The sequence below is a fragment of the Hypanus sabinus genome, chromosome 13 (genome assembly GCF_030144855.1).
Source record: "Hypanus sabinus isolate sHypSab1 chromosome 13, sHypSab1.hap1, whole genome shotgun sequence".
NCBI classification, from domain to species: Eukaryota; Metazoa; Chordata; class Chondrichthyes; order Myliobatiformes; family Dasyatidae; genus Hypanus; species Hypanus sabinus.
In genome coordinates this window covers 41,516,402-41,534,897 of record NC_082718.1, presented here as the reverse complement: position 1 = coordinate 41,534,897, position 18,496 = coordinate 41,516,402, and the positions used below count along the sequence as shown (strand labels likewise).

The 18,496-nt window shown below is 38.9% G+C and overlaps 1 protein-coding gene across 2 annotated transcripts in view; it reads left to right on the top strand.

Annotated features, from left to right (window-relative positions):
• dus4l (dihydrouridine synthase 4-like (S. cerevisiae)) overlaps window positions 1–18,496 on the top strand; it is a 59,773-nt gene that overhangs the window by 24,811 nt on the left and 16,466 nt on the right. Inside the window, exons 1-3 of one of the 2 annotated variants that reach the window (XM_059987489.1) lie at window positions 10,652–10,745; window positions 15,287–15,393; window positions 17,168–17,268. In XM_059987489.1, the coding sequence (XP_059843472.1) occupies window positions 15,302–15,393; window positions 17,168–17,268 (193 nt within the window). In that variant the 5' untranslated portion in view covers window positions 10,652–10,745; window positions 15,287–15,301. Of the gene's footprint in view, window positions 1–10,651; window positions 10,746–15,286; window positions 15,394–17,167; window positions 17,269–18,496 lie in introns of those variants that run through there. The other variant, XM_059987490.1, reaches the window with a different exon arrangement.

The window sequence follows — 18,496 nt, the reverse complement described above, 5'->3', positions numbered from 1 at the left end:
AAGCATCTGAAGAAAGGCACAAGGATAAGTGTGTACAGAGCCATTGTACCGACCACCCTCCTGCGAGTCGTGGGTCACCTACTGTCACCACCTACGACTCCTTGAGCGCTTACACCAGCGCTGCTTCCACACCATCCTTAACACCCAGTGGAGTGACTTTGTCACCAACATTGAAGTCCTCGAACGGGCGGAGGTCACCAGCATCGAGGCCAGGCTGTTGAAGACGCAGCTGCACTGGGCAGTGCACGTCTCCAGGACGGAGGATCATCGCCTGCCCAAGACTGCTGTATGGCGAACTCTCCACTGGCCACTGTGACAGGGGGGCACCGAAGAAGAGGTACAAGGACTCTCTGAAGAAATCCCTTGGTGCCTGTCACATTGACCATCGCCAGTGATCTTTAGCCTCCGATCGCGAGGTCTGGTGACACACCATTCACCTGTCTGTCTCCTCCTCCGAGAACACACACAGGGCTGGCCTTGAGGACAAAAGGAGAAGCACCAAACCCAGAACAGATCTTCCCCTTGCAGCTGCTGCAGCCGGGTCTGTCTGTCCTGTATTGGCCTTGTCAGCCACCAGTGAGCCTGCAGCAGGCGCGAGCAGCCCCCTTCCTAAATCTTCGTTCGCGAAGCCAAGCCATGAATGAATAGCTAAGAAACAAGCTCTTCTTTCTTATTTTTCTTTCTTTTTAAATCTTTTTATTAATTTTTGAACAAACATAAATGAAACATGAATACAGAGAGTTTGAGAGTACATAGTTAATAGTTTAAATAAACATTCAAATAGATGATAATCAATATATAATAACACCCAAACTCATGGTAATTGCGAACAAAAGAAGTAAAAAAAAAACAAAAAAAGAGGGAAAATAAACTAATCAAAATGGGCCATAGCCTATGTCAAATATATACAGTCGTGCCAATAACTCCAAACCTCCATCTAAATAATTAAGGATAATAAAAGTGAGGTTCAGGAAAAGACAATTTAACTCATATGAAAATGTTGAATAAATGGTCTCCAAGTTTCTTCAAATTTAACTGAAGGATCAAAGACAGCACTTCTAATTTTTTCTAAACTCAAACAAGAGATAGTTTGAGAAAACCACTGAAGTATGGTTGGAGGATTAATTTCTTTCCAATTCAATAGGATAGATCTTCTAGCCATTAATGTAACAAATGCAATCATTCGTCGAGATGAGGGGGATAAACGACTATTATCCACCATTGGTAAACCAAAAATTGCAGGAATAGAATGCGGTTGGAAATTGATATTCAGAACTGTTGAAATAATACCGAAAATATCTTTCCAGTAATTTTGCAAACAAGGGCAAGCCTAAAACATGTGGGTCAATGAAGCAACATCAGAATGACATCTGTCGAACTAACATTTCATGATCTACATAAGAGTGAACTTCTCCCAATTAATAAAGAAGCACAAGAACTAACATTTCATGATCTCCCTTTTAAAGTAGTCCATAATCAATTTACTTATCTTGGAATTACAGTCACAAGGAAGTTTAAAGATCTCTTTCGTGAAAACTTTGCCAATATTTCATATGCTATAAAACAGAGTCTGGTACAATGGTCACCTCTATCTATATCTTTGGTAGGTCGTATTAATGTTGTTAAAATGTATGTTCTCCCCAAATTTTTATACCTATTTCAATCTATCCCAATTTTTATTCCTAAATCTTTTTTTGATTCCTTAGACTCTATTATTTTGTCATATCTGTGGCAGAATAAGTGCTCTAGAATTAATAAAATCCATCCCCAAAAATCTAAAAAAGAGGGTGGCATGGCTTTACCTAACTTTCGTTTATATTATTGGGCAGCTAATATACATTCTGGTCTTTCTTTCATGGCCAACCCGAGTGCCCTAACTGGGTAGCGATGGAGTTGAGCTCCACTGAAGAATTATCTATCTCTGCACTTCTTGGCTCTGCACTCCCTAGTAGTCTGCCCAGATCAATAGCTAATCCTCTTGTTAGACACACTTTGCGTATATGGCCTCAGATCAGGAAATGCTATGGTGTCCAGGGGTTTTCCGCTTCCAGCTCTATTGTTCATAATCACCTTTTTTTACCTACTACATACGATTCAGCATTCCAGGTTTGGTATAGGAAGGGCATTAGACATTTTGAAGATTTTTTCATTGATAATCGCTTCGCTTCTTTTCAGCAACTCTCTGTTAAGTTCAATCTGCCCAATGCTCAGTTTTTCAGGTATCTCCAAATCCGACACTTTATTGCTCCTTTAATTCCTAACTTTCCTGAAATGCCTGCGAAAAATGCTATGGACCTATTTCTTTCCATGAATCCACTAGGTAAAGGCTTAATATCAATCATCCGAGATAAACTAGCAGCCTTACGACGGGCCCCCATGGATAAAATCAAAATGGCCTGGGAGCAGGATTTAAATATCTCCTTATCTGAGGAGAGCTGGGATTCAGTTCTCAAATCGGTTAACTCAACCTCTCTTTGTGCTCGCCACTGCCTTTTACAGTTTAAGATTGTTCATAGAGCCCATTTGTCTAAATCTAAACTATCTCGATTCTACCCTAGCGTTAGTCCGCTCTGTGATAAATGCAAGAGGGGCGTGGCCTCTCTCATCCATATGTACTGGTTCTGTCCTAGCTTGGAGAAATTCTGGAAAGATGTCTTCACTACGTTATCGTGTATTCTGAATCAGCACCTAGAACCAAACCCCTTAATTGCTCTGTTCGGTTTTTGGGGCGAGACAGATTTATGTCTGGGTCCGACCAAATGCTGAATATTATCCTTTGCCTCTCTCCTGGCTAGACGCTTGATCCTCCTCAGATGGAGAGATGTTGCCCCGCCCACTCAAGCTCAATGGCTTAACGACATCATGGCCTGTTTGGACCTCGAGAAAATTCATTATTCAGTTCTCAATTCGGATCTAAAGTTCCTTAAGGTCTGGGGACCTTTTATCGAGTACTTTCATAACCTTCCTCTTGACTAGGGTTTTTTTTTTCTTTTCGGTCCCTTGCTTTCAGCTCCTTTTTTTTTCTGGTAGAAGGCATTATTACCCTCTGTTGCTGATTGTATTCACAGTCTGGGAGCTTGGCTGTCCTGACTTATTCTCTCTATATTGTGTTGTGGTTGGTCTGGAGTTGCTGTTGTTTTTTTCTTGTGTTGTGGGGCTTGGGGAGGACACTCAGCTTACTTGTCTTTAATTCAGGTGCTTTTTTTTTGCTAAATTCTCTTCCTTTGTAGCATATTGTTATTGTATGCTTAATTTTGCACTGTTTTAATGTTCCTCATTGGGATTTGGGGTTTTTAATTTGTAAAATGTTTTGAAAAACTAATAAAAAAAATAATAAAAAAAGAATGGCATCTGTCACAGATTGGATTAACATAAGAATAAAATCGAGCAAGTTTATCCTTAGACATATGAGCTCTATGTACAACCTTAAATTGTATTAAAGCATTTTTAGCACATATAGAAGAAGAATTGACTAATTAAAAAATTTTCTCCCACTGCTCAGTGGGTATAAGACAATGAAGTTCTTTTTCCCCATTCCTTCTTCATTTTTTCTGATACTTCTGGCTGTATTTTCATGATCATATTATAAATGACAGCTACTAAACCCTTCCGACAAGGATTCAGAGCTAAAAATTTTTCCGTAATGTCCAATGGACATAATTTCAGAAAAGACTAACTTATTATTCAAAAAATTTCTAATTTGCAAATATCTAAAAAAATGAGTTTTAGGTAAATTATATTTATTAGATAGCTGTTCAAAGGACATAAAACTATCATCTAAAAATCGATCATGAAAACATGTTATACCTTTTGTTTTCCATAAAACAAAGGCTTGATCCATAAAAAAGGGCCGAAAAAGAAAGTTAGATATAATAGGGCTTGATAAGATGAACTTATTAAAGCCAAAAAATTTACGAAATTGAAACCATATTCGCAATGTATGTTTAACTATAGGATTAGTTATTTGTTTATTCAATTTAGATAAAGAAAAAGGAAGTGAAAATCCTAAAATTGAAAGCAATGAAAAGACTTGTACAGATTTACATTCCAAATTTACCCATTGTGGGCAAGCTGCTATAGCCGATTCTTGTGTCCGAAATATTAAATATCGTATATTAACTGCCCAATAGTAAAATCTCAAGTTTGGCAAAGCCAAACCACCCTCCTTCTTAGGCTTCTGTAAATATGTTTTGCTTAGTCTAGGATTTTTATTCTGCCACAGATAGGAAGATATTTTGGAGTCAATAATATCAAAAAAAGATTTAGGAATAAAAATTGGTAATGCTTGAAATAAATATAAGAATTTGGGTAATACCATCATCTTAATAGCATTAATTCGACCAACCAATGACAAAGATAATGGAGACCACCTGGTAGCAAGTTGCTTAATTTGGTCAATTAAGGGTAAAAAATTAACTTTAAATAAATCTTTATGTTTTTTGGTAATTTTAATACTCAAATAAGTAAAATAATCTGTGACAACTTTAAATGGTAAATGTTTATAAATTGGAACTTGCATATTTAATGGAAATAATTCACTCTTATTAAAATTCAATTTGTAACCAGAAAAGTTACTAAACTGAGCAAGCAAGGACGAAATAGCAGGAATAGATCTCTCAGGGTCGGATGTGTATAGTAACAAATCATCAGCATATAATGATAACTTATAAGTCCCTTCCCCACGAGTAATACCCTAAATAATAGGTGATTCATGAATGGCTATAGCTAAAGGTTCCAAAACAATGTCAAATAGTAAAGGACAGCCTTGCCTTGTACCACTGAATAAATGAAAAAAAAGATCTTTGATATTGGTAAAGACCGAAGCCAAGGGTTTATAGTATATTAATTTAACCCATGATATAAATTTAGAACTAAAATTAAAATGCTGCAACGTATTAAATAAATATGGCCATTCAACTCTATCAAATGCTTTTTCAGCATCTAAGGAAATGACACATTCTGGTATTTTGGATGAAGGAGCATAAATAATATTAATTAATTTTCTAATGTTAAAAGATGAATAGTGGTTTTTAATAAATCCGGTCTGATCTTCAGAAATAATTCGAGGTAATATATTTTCTAATCTACTAGCCAAAATTTTACTAAAAATCTTAAAATCTGTATTCAGCAAGGATGCACATTCAGGGGGGTCTTTATCTTTTTTTAAGAATTAAAGAGATAGAGGCTTCATAAAAAGATTGTGGCAATTTACCTATAGTTAACGCATCTTTAAAAATTTTACAAAGCCAAGGAGAAAGTATAGAGGAAGAGGATTTTAAAAATTCTATGGTATAACCATCTGGACCGGGAGCTTTAGCGGAATTCATTGAAAAAGTAGCCTTTTTTATTTCAGTTTCCATAATAGGTGCATCTAGGAATACACTATCCTCTGTTGTTAATTTTGGGATATTCAATTTTCTTAAAAATTCATCTATTATAGAAGAATCCTCAACAAATTCTGATTGATATACAGACTTATAAAAATCTTAAAAGGCTTTATTTATCTCTTTATGGTCGATCGTCAGAGTGCCATCTCGTTTACGAATCCTAGTAATTCGTCGTTTAACCGAAGTAGTTTTCAGTTGATTAGCTAATAATTTGTCAGACTTATCTCCATGTACATAAAATGGGTTCTAGATTTAATTAACTGATTTTCAATCGAAGAGGATGTTCCATCTATGCTCCATCTGAAGTTCAACTCTTTCTTTATAAAGTTCTTTGCTGGGGGTCACTGAATAAATCTTATCAATTGCTTTGATTTTGTCAACCAATGTTAATATTTTAGAATTAGTTTGTTTCCTAACTCCAGCAGAGTATGAAATAATCTGTCCACGAATAAATGCTTTAAAAGTGTCCCATAAAATTCCACTAGAGATCTCTGCTGTAGAATTTGTTGAGAAAAACAAATCAATTTGTTGTTTAATAAAATTAAGAAAGTCTAAGTCCTGCAATAAAATAGAGTTGAACCTCCAAGATTTAGCATTAGTATATGAGTCCATTGTCTTAATAGATAGCTTCAAAGATGCATGGTCAGAAATGGTAATGGAGTCATATTTACAATCAATAACATCTGTAAGTAAACGGTGATCAATAAAAAAGTAATCAATTCTTGAATAATTATGATAAACATGAGAAAAGTATGAAAACTCTTTGTCATTGGGGTGTAAAAAAACTCCAAATTTCTGAAATTCCAGAATCAATCATAAAGGAATTAATAAGAGAGGCCGATTTATTCGGAAAAGCTTGGGTGGGAAGCTCTTCAATCCAGAGTTTGTATCAAAAACCTTTTTATACATATCCCATATTCAAGATATATACATGTGATTTATTATTGTTTTTTGACTTGCTCAAAGGAGCAGATGACAATGAAAATAAAGTGGTTGTGAGAACAACAGAGCTTGGGGGAGGATAAAACTATTTAATTTGCATCTGATGATTGTCATTCACTGGGTTATCTGCATTTCTTTCTGTCTGTGTTGTTGGTTTTCAGGAGGTAGGGCTCATGAAAGCAATATACAAGTGAGTGATGTGGTAGAACTGAATGATTTGTTTGAATGGCAGGTGGTAGGGCAGTGGTACTACCTCTGCTCCATGGGCTCGGGTTTGAGGCTGACCTAGGGTGCTGCCTTGTTCCAGTTTGCACACTTCCCCCACAATTGCAGGAATTCCTGTCAAGTGCTCCAGTTTTCTCCCACATCCCACAGATGACCTGATTGATTAATTTTGTTAATGTATATTATGTACAAAATGGGCAAATAATTAAAAAATTCTGATGAGTATAATAAAATAAGTTTCAGGGCTGAGACCAAATGGGACCAATGGGATTGTTCTGCTGGGACCCAATGAACTTAATGGACAGAATTGCTTTCATATATGTGGAATTCAGTAATAAAACATGATGAGTCTCAGTCTGAAACGTTGACTATCCATTTCCATCCAGGTGCTGCCTGATCCACTGAGTTAATCCAGCAGCTCTGGTTTTTTTTCTCTGGAAATTCTACATCTACAATCTCTTGAGCAGCTTCAAGTTCCTTGAAATCAATATCTTCAAGGATCTAGCCTGGACTGAATATATTGATGCGGTCACAAAGAAGGCACAACAGCAACTCCACTAGGAGCTTGAGGAGATTTGGTATCTCACCAAACACTCTAGCAAACTCCTGTAGGTGATGCGGGAGAGCATTCTTACTCGTTGCATTACCACCTGGCCTGGAAGCTCCAATGCACAGGATTGAAAGATGCAGAAAGGGTTGTAGACTCATTATGGGCACAACCTTCCACAACATTGAGGACATCTTCAAAAGGCAGTGACTCAAGAAGATGATGTCCAGGATTAAGGCCCCTCACCAACTGGAACATGCCCTGTTTTCATTACGAACACGCATGAAGACTCACACTCAAGGTTTCATAAACCTTTTCTGCCCCTCCTCCATCAGATTTCTGTATGGTCAATTACCCATGAACGTTACCTTGCTATTCCTCCTTTGCACTTTATTTTGTAACTTACTATAATTTTTTGTCTTACGCTGTATTGCTGTCATAAAACAAACAAATTCATTACATATTTCAGTGATAATAAATCTGATATTGATTCTCTGGTACTCTCATTATTTAAGAATGGCATATGATTGAGCATGGGAGGCAGGTCAAGAAGGTTCGTTTGCTGAACCTTCACTCAGGATGAGGTAGTAAATTAGATTGACATTGGCTTTGTGGGAGAAGCCAGAGAGTGGGAGTAGAGGGTTGTGTCTCTGACTAGAGGCCTGTAACTAGTGGTGTGCCGCAGGGATCGGTGCTGGGTCCTTTGATGCTTGTCATCTATATCACTGATCTGGATGATAATTGGATCAGCAAATTTGTGGATGACAACTGAGTGGGAGCATAGTGGACAGCGAGGAGGACTATCAAAGATCAAGATCAAGATCAGATGGAAAAGTGGGCTGCAAAATGGTGGATGGAATTTAATGCAGACAAGTGCAAGGTGTAGCATTTTGGAAGGACCAGCCAGGGTAGGTCTTACACAGTGAACGGTAGAGCATTGAGGAGTGTGGTAGAACAAAGGGATCTGGGAATACAGGGACAGAATTCATTTATAGTGGTATCACAGGTAGATAGGGTTGTAAAGAAAGCTTTTGGCACATTGGCCTTTATAAATCAATGTACTGAGTACAGAAGATCGGATGTTATGTTGAAGATGTTGGTGGAGTCTAATTTGGAGTATGGCATGCAATTTTCATCGCCTACCTGCAGGAAAGATGTAAACAAGATTGAAAGAGTGCAGAGAAAATTTACAAGGATGTTACCAGGTCCAGAGGAAGTGATTTATAAAGAAAGATTGAATAGGTTAGGACTGTATTCTTTAGAACATAGAAGATGGAGAGGAGATTTGATATACACAATTATGAGGTGTATAGATAGGGTAAATACAAGCAGGCTTTTTTCCAATGAAATTGGGTGGGATACAACAAAGTGCTCATGGGTTAAGGGTGAAAAGTAGGAAGTTTAACGAGAACATGAGGGGAATCTTCTTCACTCAGAGGGTCATGAGAGTGTGGAATAAGCTGCCACTACAAGTGGTGCATATGAGCTTGATTTCAACGTTTAAGAGAAGTTTGGATAGGTACATAGATAGTAGGGATATGGAGGCCTATAATCCAGGTGCACATTGTTGGGAGTAGACAGTTTAAATGGTTTTGACATGGACTAGATGGGCTGAAGGGCCTGTATCTGTGCTGTACTTCTCTATGACTCTATGAGAAACTACTCACTTCAAGGTCCCATTTTAAAGCATACACCACCGGGTCCCCTCTAGCATTCATTAGCGTGGTTGGACCTAGTATTCTGCAAAAGGAGATGCTCTACAATGTCCAAAGTACCATTAGTATCAAAGTAATTACATGTCACCAGATACTACCTTGATATTCATTATCTTGCAAGCACAGTAAAACAAAGAAATACAATAAAACCAGTGAAAGACTACACACAAACAGAAATTGCAAACAACCAATGTGTAAAAGAAGACAACTGTGCAAATATTAAAAATATATAAATAATACTGTAAGGAGCTTGTGCATTCTCCTTGTATCTGTGTGTGTTTGCTCCAGGTTCCTCCCACAGTCCAGCTAGAGGGTTTATGGTAATTGTAACTTAGGCTCGGGATGCTGGCACATAGCTCGTTAGGCCAGAATGGCCGGCTCTGTGCTATCGATAAATAAATAAATACTGAGAACATGAGTTGTGGAGTCCTTGAAAGTGAACCCAAAGGTTATGGAATCAGAAACAGAAGAAAATCTGCAGATGCTGGAAATCCAGGCAGCTCACACAAAATGCTGGAGGAACTCAGCAGGCCAGGCAGCATCTATGGAACAGAGAAAACGTTCAACTTTTTGGGCTGAGGCCCTTCATCTGGACTGGAGAAAAAAGATAAGAAGTCAGAGTAAGATGGTGGGTGGGGAGGAAGAAACACAAGGTGATATGTGAATCTGTGTTGCATGTGGCCAACTGGTTAAGGCATTGGACTAGTGATCTGAAGGTTGTGAGTTCAAGCCCCAGCCGAGGCAGCGTGTTGTGTCCTTGAGCAAGGCACTTAACCACACATCGCTCCAGTCCACCGAGCTGAAAATGGGTACCGACAAAATGCTGGGGTTAACCGCATGATAGACTGGTGTCCTAACCTAGGGGGAGTCTCGTACTCTCAGTCGCTCGGGATGGACTTTAACTTTAAGTGAATCTGGGAGAGGGGGAAGGGTAAAGTGCTGGGAAGTGGATTGGTTGAAGAGATAGAGGGCTGGAGAACAGGGAATCTAATTGGAAAGGGTAGAAGAGCTTGGAAGAAAGGGGATGAGGAATACCAGAGGGAGGTGATGGACAAGTAAGGAGATAAGGTGAGGGAGGGAAATGGGGATGGGAAGTGGTGATTACCGGAAGTTCGAGAAATTGATGTTCATGCCATCAGGTTGTAGGCTATCCAGAGGGAATATAAAGTATCATTCCTTCACCTTGAGCATGGCCTCATCTTGGCAGTAGAGGAGGGTATGGACTGACATGTCGGAGTGGGAATGGGAAGAGGAATTGAAATGGTTAGCCACCAGGAGATCCCCTTCTTTCTGGCAGAAAAAGTTCAGAGTTGAGGTGAGTGAAGTTATCCATGCTGGGTTAGGAGCTTGATGGTTGAAGGGTAATAATTGTGAACCTGGTGGTATAGGACCTAAAGCCTATATACTTCCTTAACTATGTCAGCAGTGAGAAGAGAACTTGGCCTGGATGTTGAGGGTCTTTGATGATGGGTGTGGCATTCTTGTGCAACCCTCCTTGTAGTTTGTGGAGAGGACTTTACATATGATAGACTGGGTTGTGTCCATCAATTTTTATTGCCTTTTCGTTTCATGGGAATTGGTTCTTTTAAACAGGCCGTGATGCAACCACTATACAAGTTTGTCAAAGTTCAGTTCTTACAGTCGGCTAAATCCGGGGGGAAAAAAATCAACTACCGTTTGATGTTTTGGCGGTAGTTGCAGAAGGAAATTTCAGCGAAAGGTATTTATTATGATTTATTACAATCATTCATGATTGTTGGAGTGCGATCACGGGTCACTCGCAGGAAGCCCCCGAAAGCACGCGCGTGCCCGATTCGGCGTGACGTCAACCGCGCGCGCTTTGTTCGGACTGACGTCATCCGCAGTGCGTGTGGGCGCTGGGCAGTGTGTGAGAGGGGGCTTGTTCCCTCTGCAAGAAGTGCTTGGAAGGCAAGTTCTCTTGTATGGTTTTTCAGATTGTCCGCTTATCAAGTTATTGGAATTTTTTTTAAGCACAATCGAGAAACGTTAAGTTTGAGGAGTGGGAGCGCGGGGGTCCCCACAGGCCCGCAGCGCGGTGTCTTCAGATGTACATCTCCCCCGTGTAACGCTTGGATTGAGGCAAATGCGCTGCTTGCAGGCAGGTTTTTAAATATCGACATACCTACTAATTATGCGGGCCTCCGAAGGCCATAGAAGTGGCCCCTGGTTACTTCCGTGTTTGCTTCTGCCTTAGACCCAACCCTACTAGGATGACAACGCTGTCCTCAAAATAGGTTTTTGCTAAATAAGGACTGAAACATGCCTAGATCACTTAATCTTTTGAAAGCAACTTTTTTCTTTAGTAACTTAGTGATCCAAAAGCTCTCGTTCTATTCGAACTTTAATTAATGTAAAAAACAATTTTGTTGCAGCACTTGGCGAGATTTTGATACGCTCATTGCTGTAGCATGCGTTTGGCAGTTGCTTTCCCCCTCGTTAGAAATGAGGAATTGAATAATGTGTTACTATTTGGAACACTTTATATTTGAGAGAAGACAATTTTCTTCAAGCAATCCCGGTGTCAGTTACGAATTTACCAACGCAACATTCTCTCACACACTTTTCAAATAGAAAAATTGTTCTGAGGCATTTTTTACTGGGAACACTTTCCAATGCAGTGTTTCGCTGTGAGAGAGTTTTGAATGGGGAGGGGGTAGGCAGATCAGAAAAATGTATGTGACTTTGGAGCTTGCGTTAATAAAATGGAGACGCGGCTGTGAGTATTGTCTGGAATTGAGGATTTGGTCCTTGTGGAGGTTACAGATGTGAGGCCTGTTATCTTTTGGGCACTGAGCCAGCACCTGAAGAAGGAGCTCGGTCCAAAACGTCGATTGTTTATTTATTTCCATAGATGCTGCCTGACCTGCTGAGTTTACCCAGGATTTTGTGTGTGTTGTATCAAGAAGGACAGAATGGATGCATAAATCGGACTTTGGGTGTAATGGCCGAGTTTTGAATGAAGTGAAATGTTGGTGAATTTAGTGTTTGGTTAAGCATTTTAAAAGCTGAGGTGGTAGATACAGTTTTATCAAGATATTTGTAATAGAGGAAAAATTGGAAGGTCATAAAGAAGGTTGCAGTAATTGAGGCTCTGAGAATAGGTGAATGAAACACATGATCTAGTTTAGTCTGGGCGTGCCCAGAGAAGGTATGGAGAATTTATGAATTTTTCCAAGATTTAGCTTAATCTTAGATAAGTGTTAATGCAGATAATGCAGTTAGTGAAGACAGTTTGGAGGATACTGACCTTCGCTAATTGGTGCTCAGGATATAATAGAGGTTATGGTACAGTTTTATGAAAGTTAGACTGCAAATGGATGTCTAATTACGGTTATCCCACAAGTGGAAAGGCGTGATTGCATTGGAAAGTGTAGAGGGGATTCACTAGGATGTTAGCTGGGGTGGGATGTTTCCTTGGAGGGTGGCGGTGGGGGAGGTACATCCATTGTAGAAGAGTCAAAAATCAAAAGATGCGTTTAGCATGGGAGATCTGAGGAAAATTTTTTTTCACTCAGTGGGTGCTTGGAATCTGGAGCACCTGAGGTAGTGGGTGTTACTGTCACAACATGTATTAAGTATTTAGCCATGCACTTGAATTGCTAAGGCATTAAAGACAAAATGCTGGTGGAAATGGATTACTGATGGTTTAGAGATGATTGACTGCAGCAGGGCCTGTCTCTGTGCTGTGTAACTACTTATGAGATGTTAATAATGTAACTTATATATATGTATATATACAGACACACTTATTCCATGTCTGGTTTCTTGAGGGTTATATAGGTTTTGAAAAACAGGGCCAAAAATGAGGTGAATGTAGTGATGTTGGCAGAGATGTAATGCTTGTTAATCCTGCAACAGTGAGGTTAATAGCATTACTTACCAAAAACTGCAGAGAAACTAAAATTAAATGACATACCTCAAAAGTTTGGAATGTGTTTTTGTTCAGACTAATTTCAAGATCAGTCTGAACAAATGATTTGTAACTTGCCTGCAAAGTGAAGTTGAATGAATCATCAATTTAGTGACTAGATGAATCGAAGACATTTGGCAAGGAGTGTGGTGGAGACCTGGATTGGTGAAGCCAGTTAAAGGGCTGGAGAGGAAGGAATCTGATAGGAAAGGAGAGTGGGTACAGAAGAAAGGGACAATGAGGAGATAAAAGGCCAGAGTGGGGAAGATGGAAGGGGAAGGGAAAATGTATTGTTAGTGGAAGAAATTGATATTCACACCATCAGGTTGATGGCTACCCAGATGGTTTATAAGGTGTGCTCTTGGGATTATTGGGCCAAATGAAGTGAAATGCAGTGACGAGTCATTTGAGGAAATAGTAATGGAGGAAAGTACGTGGACTTGCATCTGTTTGATATTAATGTCGTATGTGAATGACTAAGTATCATGATTGACCAATCTTTTAAAAATCAAAGAAGTTAATCATTACCTATGATCTATTCATATTTATTTACTCACAGGGAATTTTAATCAGAGACCCAAGTGATTTAAATTATGTACAACATAGTTCCACTTCACCTATCAAATATGACAAACATCTTGAAAACCCAGGCTATAAATGATAAAGTAGAATATCTACTTCAAGTTGCTTCTTGAAGGCAAGTTGTTTTGTAAAGGATCCAAACCGCAGTGGTTTTGGTCAGTTTGCTGATTTGAAAGACATGAAAACTCCTTGTAGAGTATTTGATGTGCTGGGTGAATCAAGGCCTAAGGTAGAGTCTGGATTGTTAAGAATATTAGGATTGGTTGCAATACCTGAAGGCTTTGATTGCATTTCTTATGGTCTCAAACTGCCCTATTTGTTTTCCCATCAATGGTTAACAGCTGATTAAAAATTAAAAGAAAATGACAAGGGTGTGGGTGGTCATCAGAGGATCAGAAGTGGGGAGGGTCAGTAACTTTAAATTCCTGGGTGACACTATCTCAGAGCACTTGTCCTGGACCCATCATATAAATATAATTATGAAGAAAGCACTTCAGCATCTTTACTTCCTTGGGAATCTGGAGATTTGGCAAACATTTATAAATGTGTGGTGGGAAGTATGCTGACTGGCTGCATTATGGTATGGGAACACCAATGACTTTGAGCAGAAAATCCTACAAAGGGTAGTAGATTTGGCCCAGTACATAATGGGTAAATCCCACTCAGCCATTCAGCACATCTACATGAAACTTTGCCATAGAAAATCAGCACCCATCATCAAAGATCCTCACCACCCAGGCTATGGTCTTGCCATCAGGTAGCAGGTACAAGTGCCTGAGGACTGGCACCACTATGTTCAGGAACAGTTACTACCCCTCAACCATCAGGCACTTGAACAAAAGGTGATAACTACACTCATTTAAGGGCTCTGTTATATTGTTATTTCATGCTCATTATTGCTTTTTATTTGTATCTGCATTTGCAGAGTTTGTTTACAGTTAACGGTTACTGTTCTTTAGATTTACTAAGTATGCCCGCAGAAAAAGAATCCCAGGTTTGTATGTGGTGACGTGTATGTACTCTGATAATAAATTTTACTTTGACTGTGAACTTTGAGGAAACGTCCCACTTGGTGATGCAATAATATCAGCGCCAGACTCCGGAGCGAAGGTTCCCAAGTTTGAATCCAAGTCGGGTTGAGCGTCGAGCTAGCAACTCGGCCTCATAAAAACAAGAATAGCTTGCTACGGAAACAATGTCATGACGGTGTCCTGATAACACCACTGCCAAGCTAAGGGCTATTCTTCTTTGAGGAAATGTGTGATTTTAAAAAAAAGTCTCCTTGCTTACTTACCACAGACCTGATAAGATCTGTTTTAAGTTCTAGAAGACTCCAGGGCAGTGTTCTATTCATGGCATCCATTATTTTGATATGGAGATTGTATTTAGTATAACAATAGAAACTTGTATTGTTATTAGAGTAAATTTGGTTGCTTATCTTAGAAGCCAAATGCAGTGGACCAGTCCGTTACTATTATTGATTTGTGGCTACCTCTCAACCATCATGCTCTCAAACTTGAGTGGATAACTTCACTTACCCCAACACTCAACTGATTCCACAACCTATGGGCTCGCTTTCAAGGACTCTACAACTCATATTTGTTGGTTATTTATTTATTATTATTATTATTATTTTGCTTTTTTTCTCTCTTTTTCTATAGTTTGCCTTTTGTACATTGGTTGTCCATCTTTGTGTGCAGTTTTTCATTGATTCTGTTGTGTTTCTTGTGTTCACTGTGAATGCCCACAAGAAAACAAATTTCAGGGTTGATATGGTAACATGTATGTACTTTGATAATGAATTTACTTTGAATCTTGATAGCTATAGTTCTGTGAATGTTTCATTCTGTATGTTAAACCATGTGAGCAACTCAAACTGAACTGAAAATGCCATTGAAGATCCATTACTAAGTGTGTTTTAAATGTATTTAAAACACAAATGTTTTCATTTTGGTAGGCTTCATCAAGAACAATGACATTGCAATGGGTTGCAGTTGCGTCTTTCCTGTACGCAGAAATAGGTTTAATTTTGCTTCTATGTTTACCATTCATCTCACCTCGAAGGTATGTTTAAATTGGTTAATTTATCTTGCTAATTTATTTTCTGGTTAAAAATATACCCTGAAGTTCCTAAGAATGTGTGTGCTTGCCCAGATTGCATTAGAATGTGGGAGGGATTGTGGTCTGTTTGATACAGGGTGATGAACATCCAACTTCCACTGTGCCATCACATTTGTGACGTTTTTCACCTCTTTCTTGATCTGTGTCCATTCCTCCACACTGTGGTACATCCTGGTACTTATCCCTGCAAGCATGACGAGTGCCACGCCAACACCTAGCCCTCCTTACGACCATTTAGGGCCCCAAACAGTCATTTCAGATGAGGCGATGCTTCACCTATGAGTCTGTTGGGGTCATCTATTGTATCTGATGTTCCCATTGATGCCTCCTCTACATCGATGAGTCCCAAGGTAGATTACCACTTTGTCAAGCATCTTTGCTCTGGCTGCTGCAAAAGGCAAGATTTCCTGGTGACTACTTATTCCCATTTTGATATGTCTGTCCATGGCCTTTCCTACTGTCATGGAGAGGCGAAGCTGGTTGGCAGAACAATACCTCATATTCTGTCTGGGTAGCCTCCAACCTGATGGCATGAACATCAATTTAATCTCTACCCTATTCATCCTCTTTCTTTTCCCCATTCTGGCTACTCCCTCATCCATTCTCCTCACCTGTCCATTACCCCTCTTTGGTTCCCCTCCTCCTTCCATAGTCCACAGTCCTATCAGATTCCTTCTTCAGCCCTTTATCTCTTCCACTTACCTCTCCCAGCTTCTTACTTCATCCCACACTCTCAGTCACCTGTTCTCTCTGATCATTTGCCAACTTGTACTCCTTTCCCTCCCTCCGTCTGGTTCTGGTCTCTGCCTCCCTTCCTTTCCAGTCCTGTTGAAGGCCTCAATGCAAAACATCAATCCCCTTCTGAAGTCTCTAGTGACTTCTAGTTTGGAAGATTGATTTCAAATTTCTGTTTTCTCTCCCTGACATATCATGGTATCTTGCATAAATCTTTAATCCCTCTGCACAATGTTTGCAAGACTAAGCATGACCTCTAATGGATTCTTGAGTATGCAAAGTTTTAATAATGCTCTGTTTGCCATTTCTTAAATTGCAGAAGACCCAAATCTAAGATCATCTTCCATAAACCTTCCTACATGGCTCCAATACACTCTCCACCTTCTTCGCCTTTTATTTACTGTTTAAAATCTACCTGAAAACTTTTATGGTTCATTGTTATAGTAACACTTTTGAAGAAATTTGTTATATTTCCAGATAAATAAATGTAAGCTGTTTATCAAGTGTGCCTCAAGAAATGCTATATAATATAATCCTTTTTCCCTACCAAAAAAATAATGAAGCAAACCATCATAGACTTGAAATTCGAAGTTTCACATAGTTACCACAGAAACTAGTGTTATTATCCTTTGTTTTGCTTGAGGGCAGGAAAGACTAAATTACCCTTGTCAAAAGAACCAAATAACTAGAAGCAAGATAAAGGCCATTTGTTACCCGTGCTATCTTGCTGAAGTATCTATAACCTGAAATTCATTGGAATGTGGAACTTGCCATTACATAAGATGGTTACAATAACGATCTTTTAAAGGGGAATTAAGTCAACCCCCGAGGGAGAAGGGCAAAGCCTCCTTTTATGCTAATCTGCTGAGAGGTTCTTTTAGGTGGAATGGTCATTCCTTGTTTTGTAATTTCAAAGCAAAAATATAATGTTTTTTGCCCCCTCCAGTTATGTTTTGTACTACAATTTTGTGATTCTTTTCAGGTGGTGGAAAGTTTTTTCTTTCCGTTTGTGGGAGAAAGTTGCTTCCTTTTGGAGTAGAGCCTTCCTCACAATTATTGTAGTCTTGGTTGTCTTGTTTTTTGGTAAGTGCAATATTTCAGGAAAATGGATTTAATGCAATTTCATAGACTGTATATACTGAAGAATCAGATTTAAATTTATTGTTTTTGCATGATTTTATTTATTACTTGCAATTGCCTTGCACTCTGAGTGCTCCTGTTTTTCTGGACCAGAGCATTTGATAGCTTTTTGAAGGTGCACATCGTGAGGATTTAGGGCTGGTGGTGTAGCGGCATCTGCACTGAACTTCATGGCTAGTGGTCCCGGGTTCGAATCCAGCCAGCTATTTGCATGCTTTCTGTCCATGCTGGGTTGAGTGTTGAGCTAACAACTCAGCCTCGTGTGGGAAAATATGGCAAGGATGTTACCTGATGCCCCATAAGGCGTGGAGAGGAATAGCAACAACAGCAACTTGATGGTTTTCAACATAGTTTTGCATCATGATTAGGTTAATTTGTAAAACAGTATCTACAGCTTTTTGGCTCTATGATGAAGTGGTTTCTTACTCAGTATTGAACTTAAACATTTGTATTTGAACAGTCTCAGTGAGTTTTCTTGAAATGCATTTTGTAGTAGAATTGCAACAATATTTTCCCTCCTGTTTAGTACTAAAGTGAATATTAAGGTGGGAGCGGATTGTTGTATTGAGGCTGAATTTGTAAAATTTGGGTGCATAAGTAACAAGGGCTCCATGAACTCCTGCAAGACTGATAAGTGCAGCAGAGCATAGAGTGAGAATACAGAAATTTCTTTCAGAAGAATGTTGGTCTTTTCTACTAAGTAATGCAGCCAAACACAGGAATACGACCATTAAGAAGTTTATCTTTTACTTGAATTGAGATCAATATCTTGATATCAAATTTGATACTGGAATTGAAATTTTGCACTAAAATATGGAGAGAAACAACTATTTCCATTTGTTCTCATATTTCGCTCACGGGCTGAAAGTAACATCCTACTATGTACATTCTTTGTGTTGTTTTGCCAACATTGATATTTATGGTAGTGCTTTTCCTTTCATTTGATCTTAATGTTTCAACACAAAATTCTGTGGTGTCTTAGTTTTCAACAAAAATTCTAAACCATCTTCATTGTGTCATTTGCTATTTTTTAACAGCTTTTTGCCTTCTAGGATTCTTCTGATGAAGTTGCTTGTGTTTCTAACTGTAGTCTAGCTCTTTAACTAGCATACAGAATTTTTCGGAGCCACATTGGTAACCTAGTCTTTGTGACACAAGTCAGTTTTGTAAT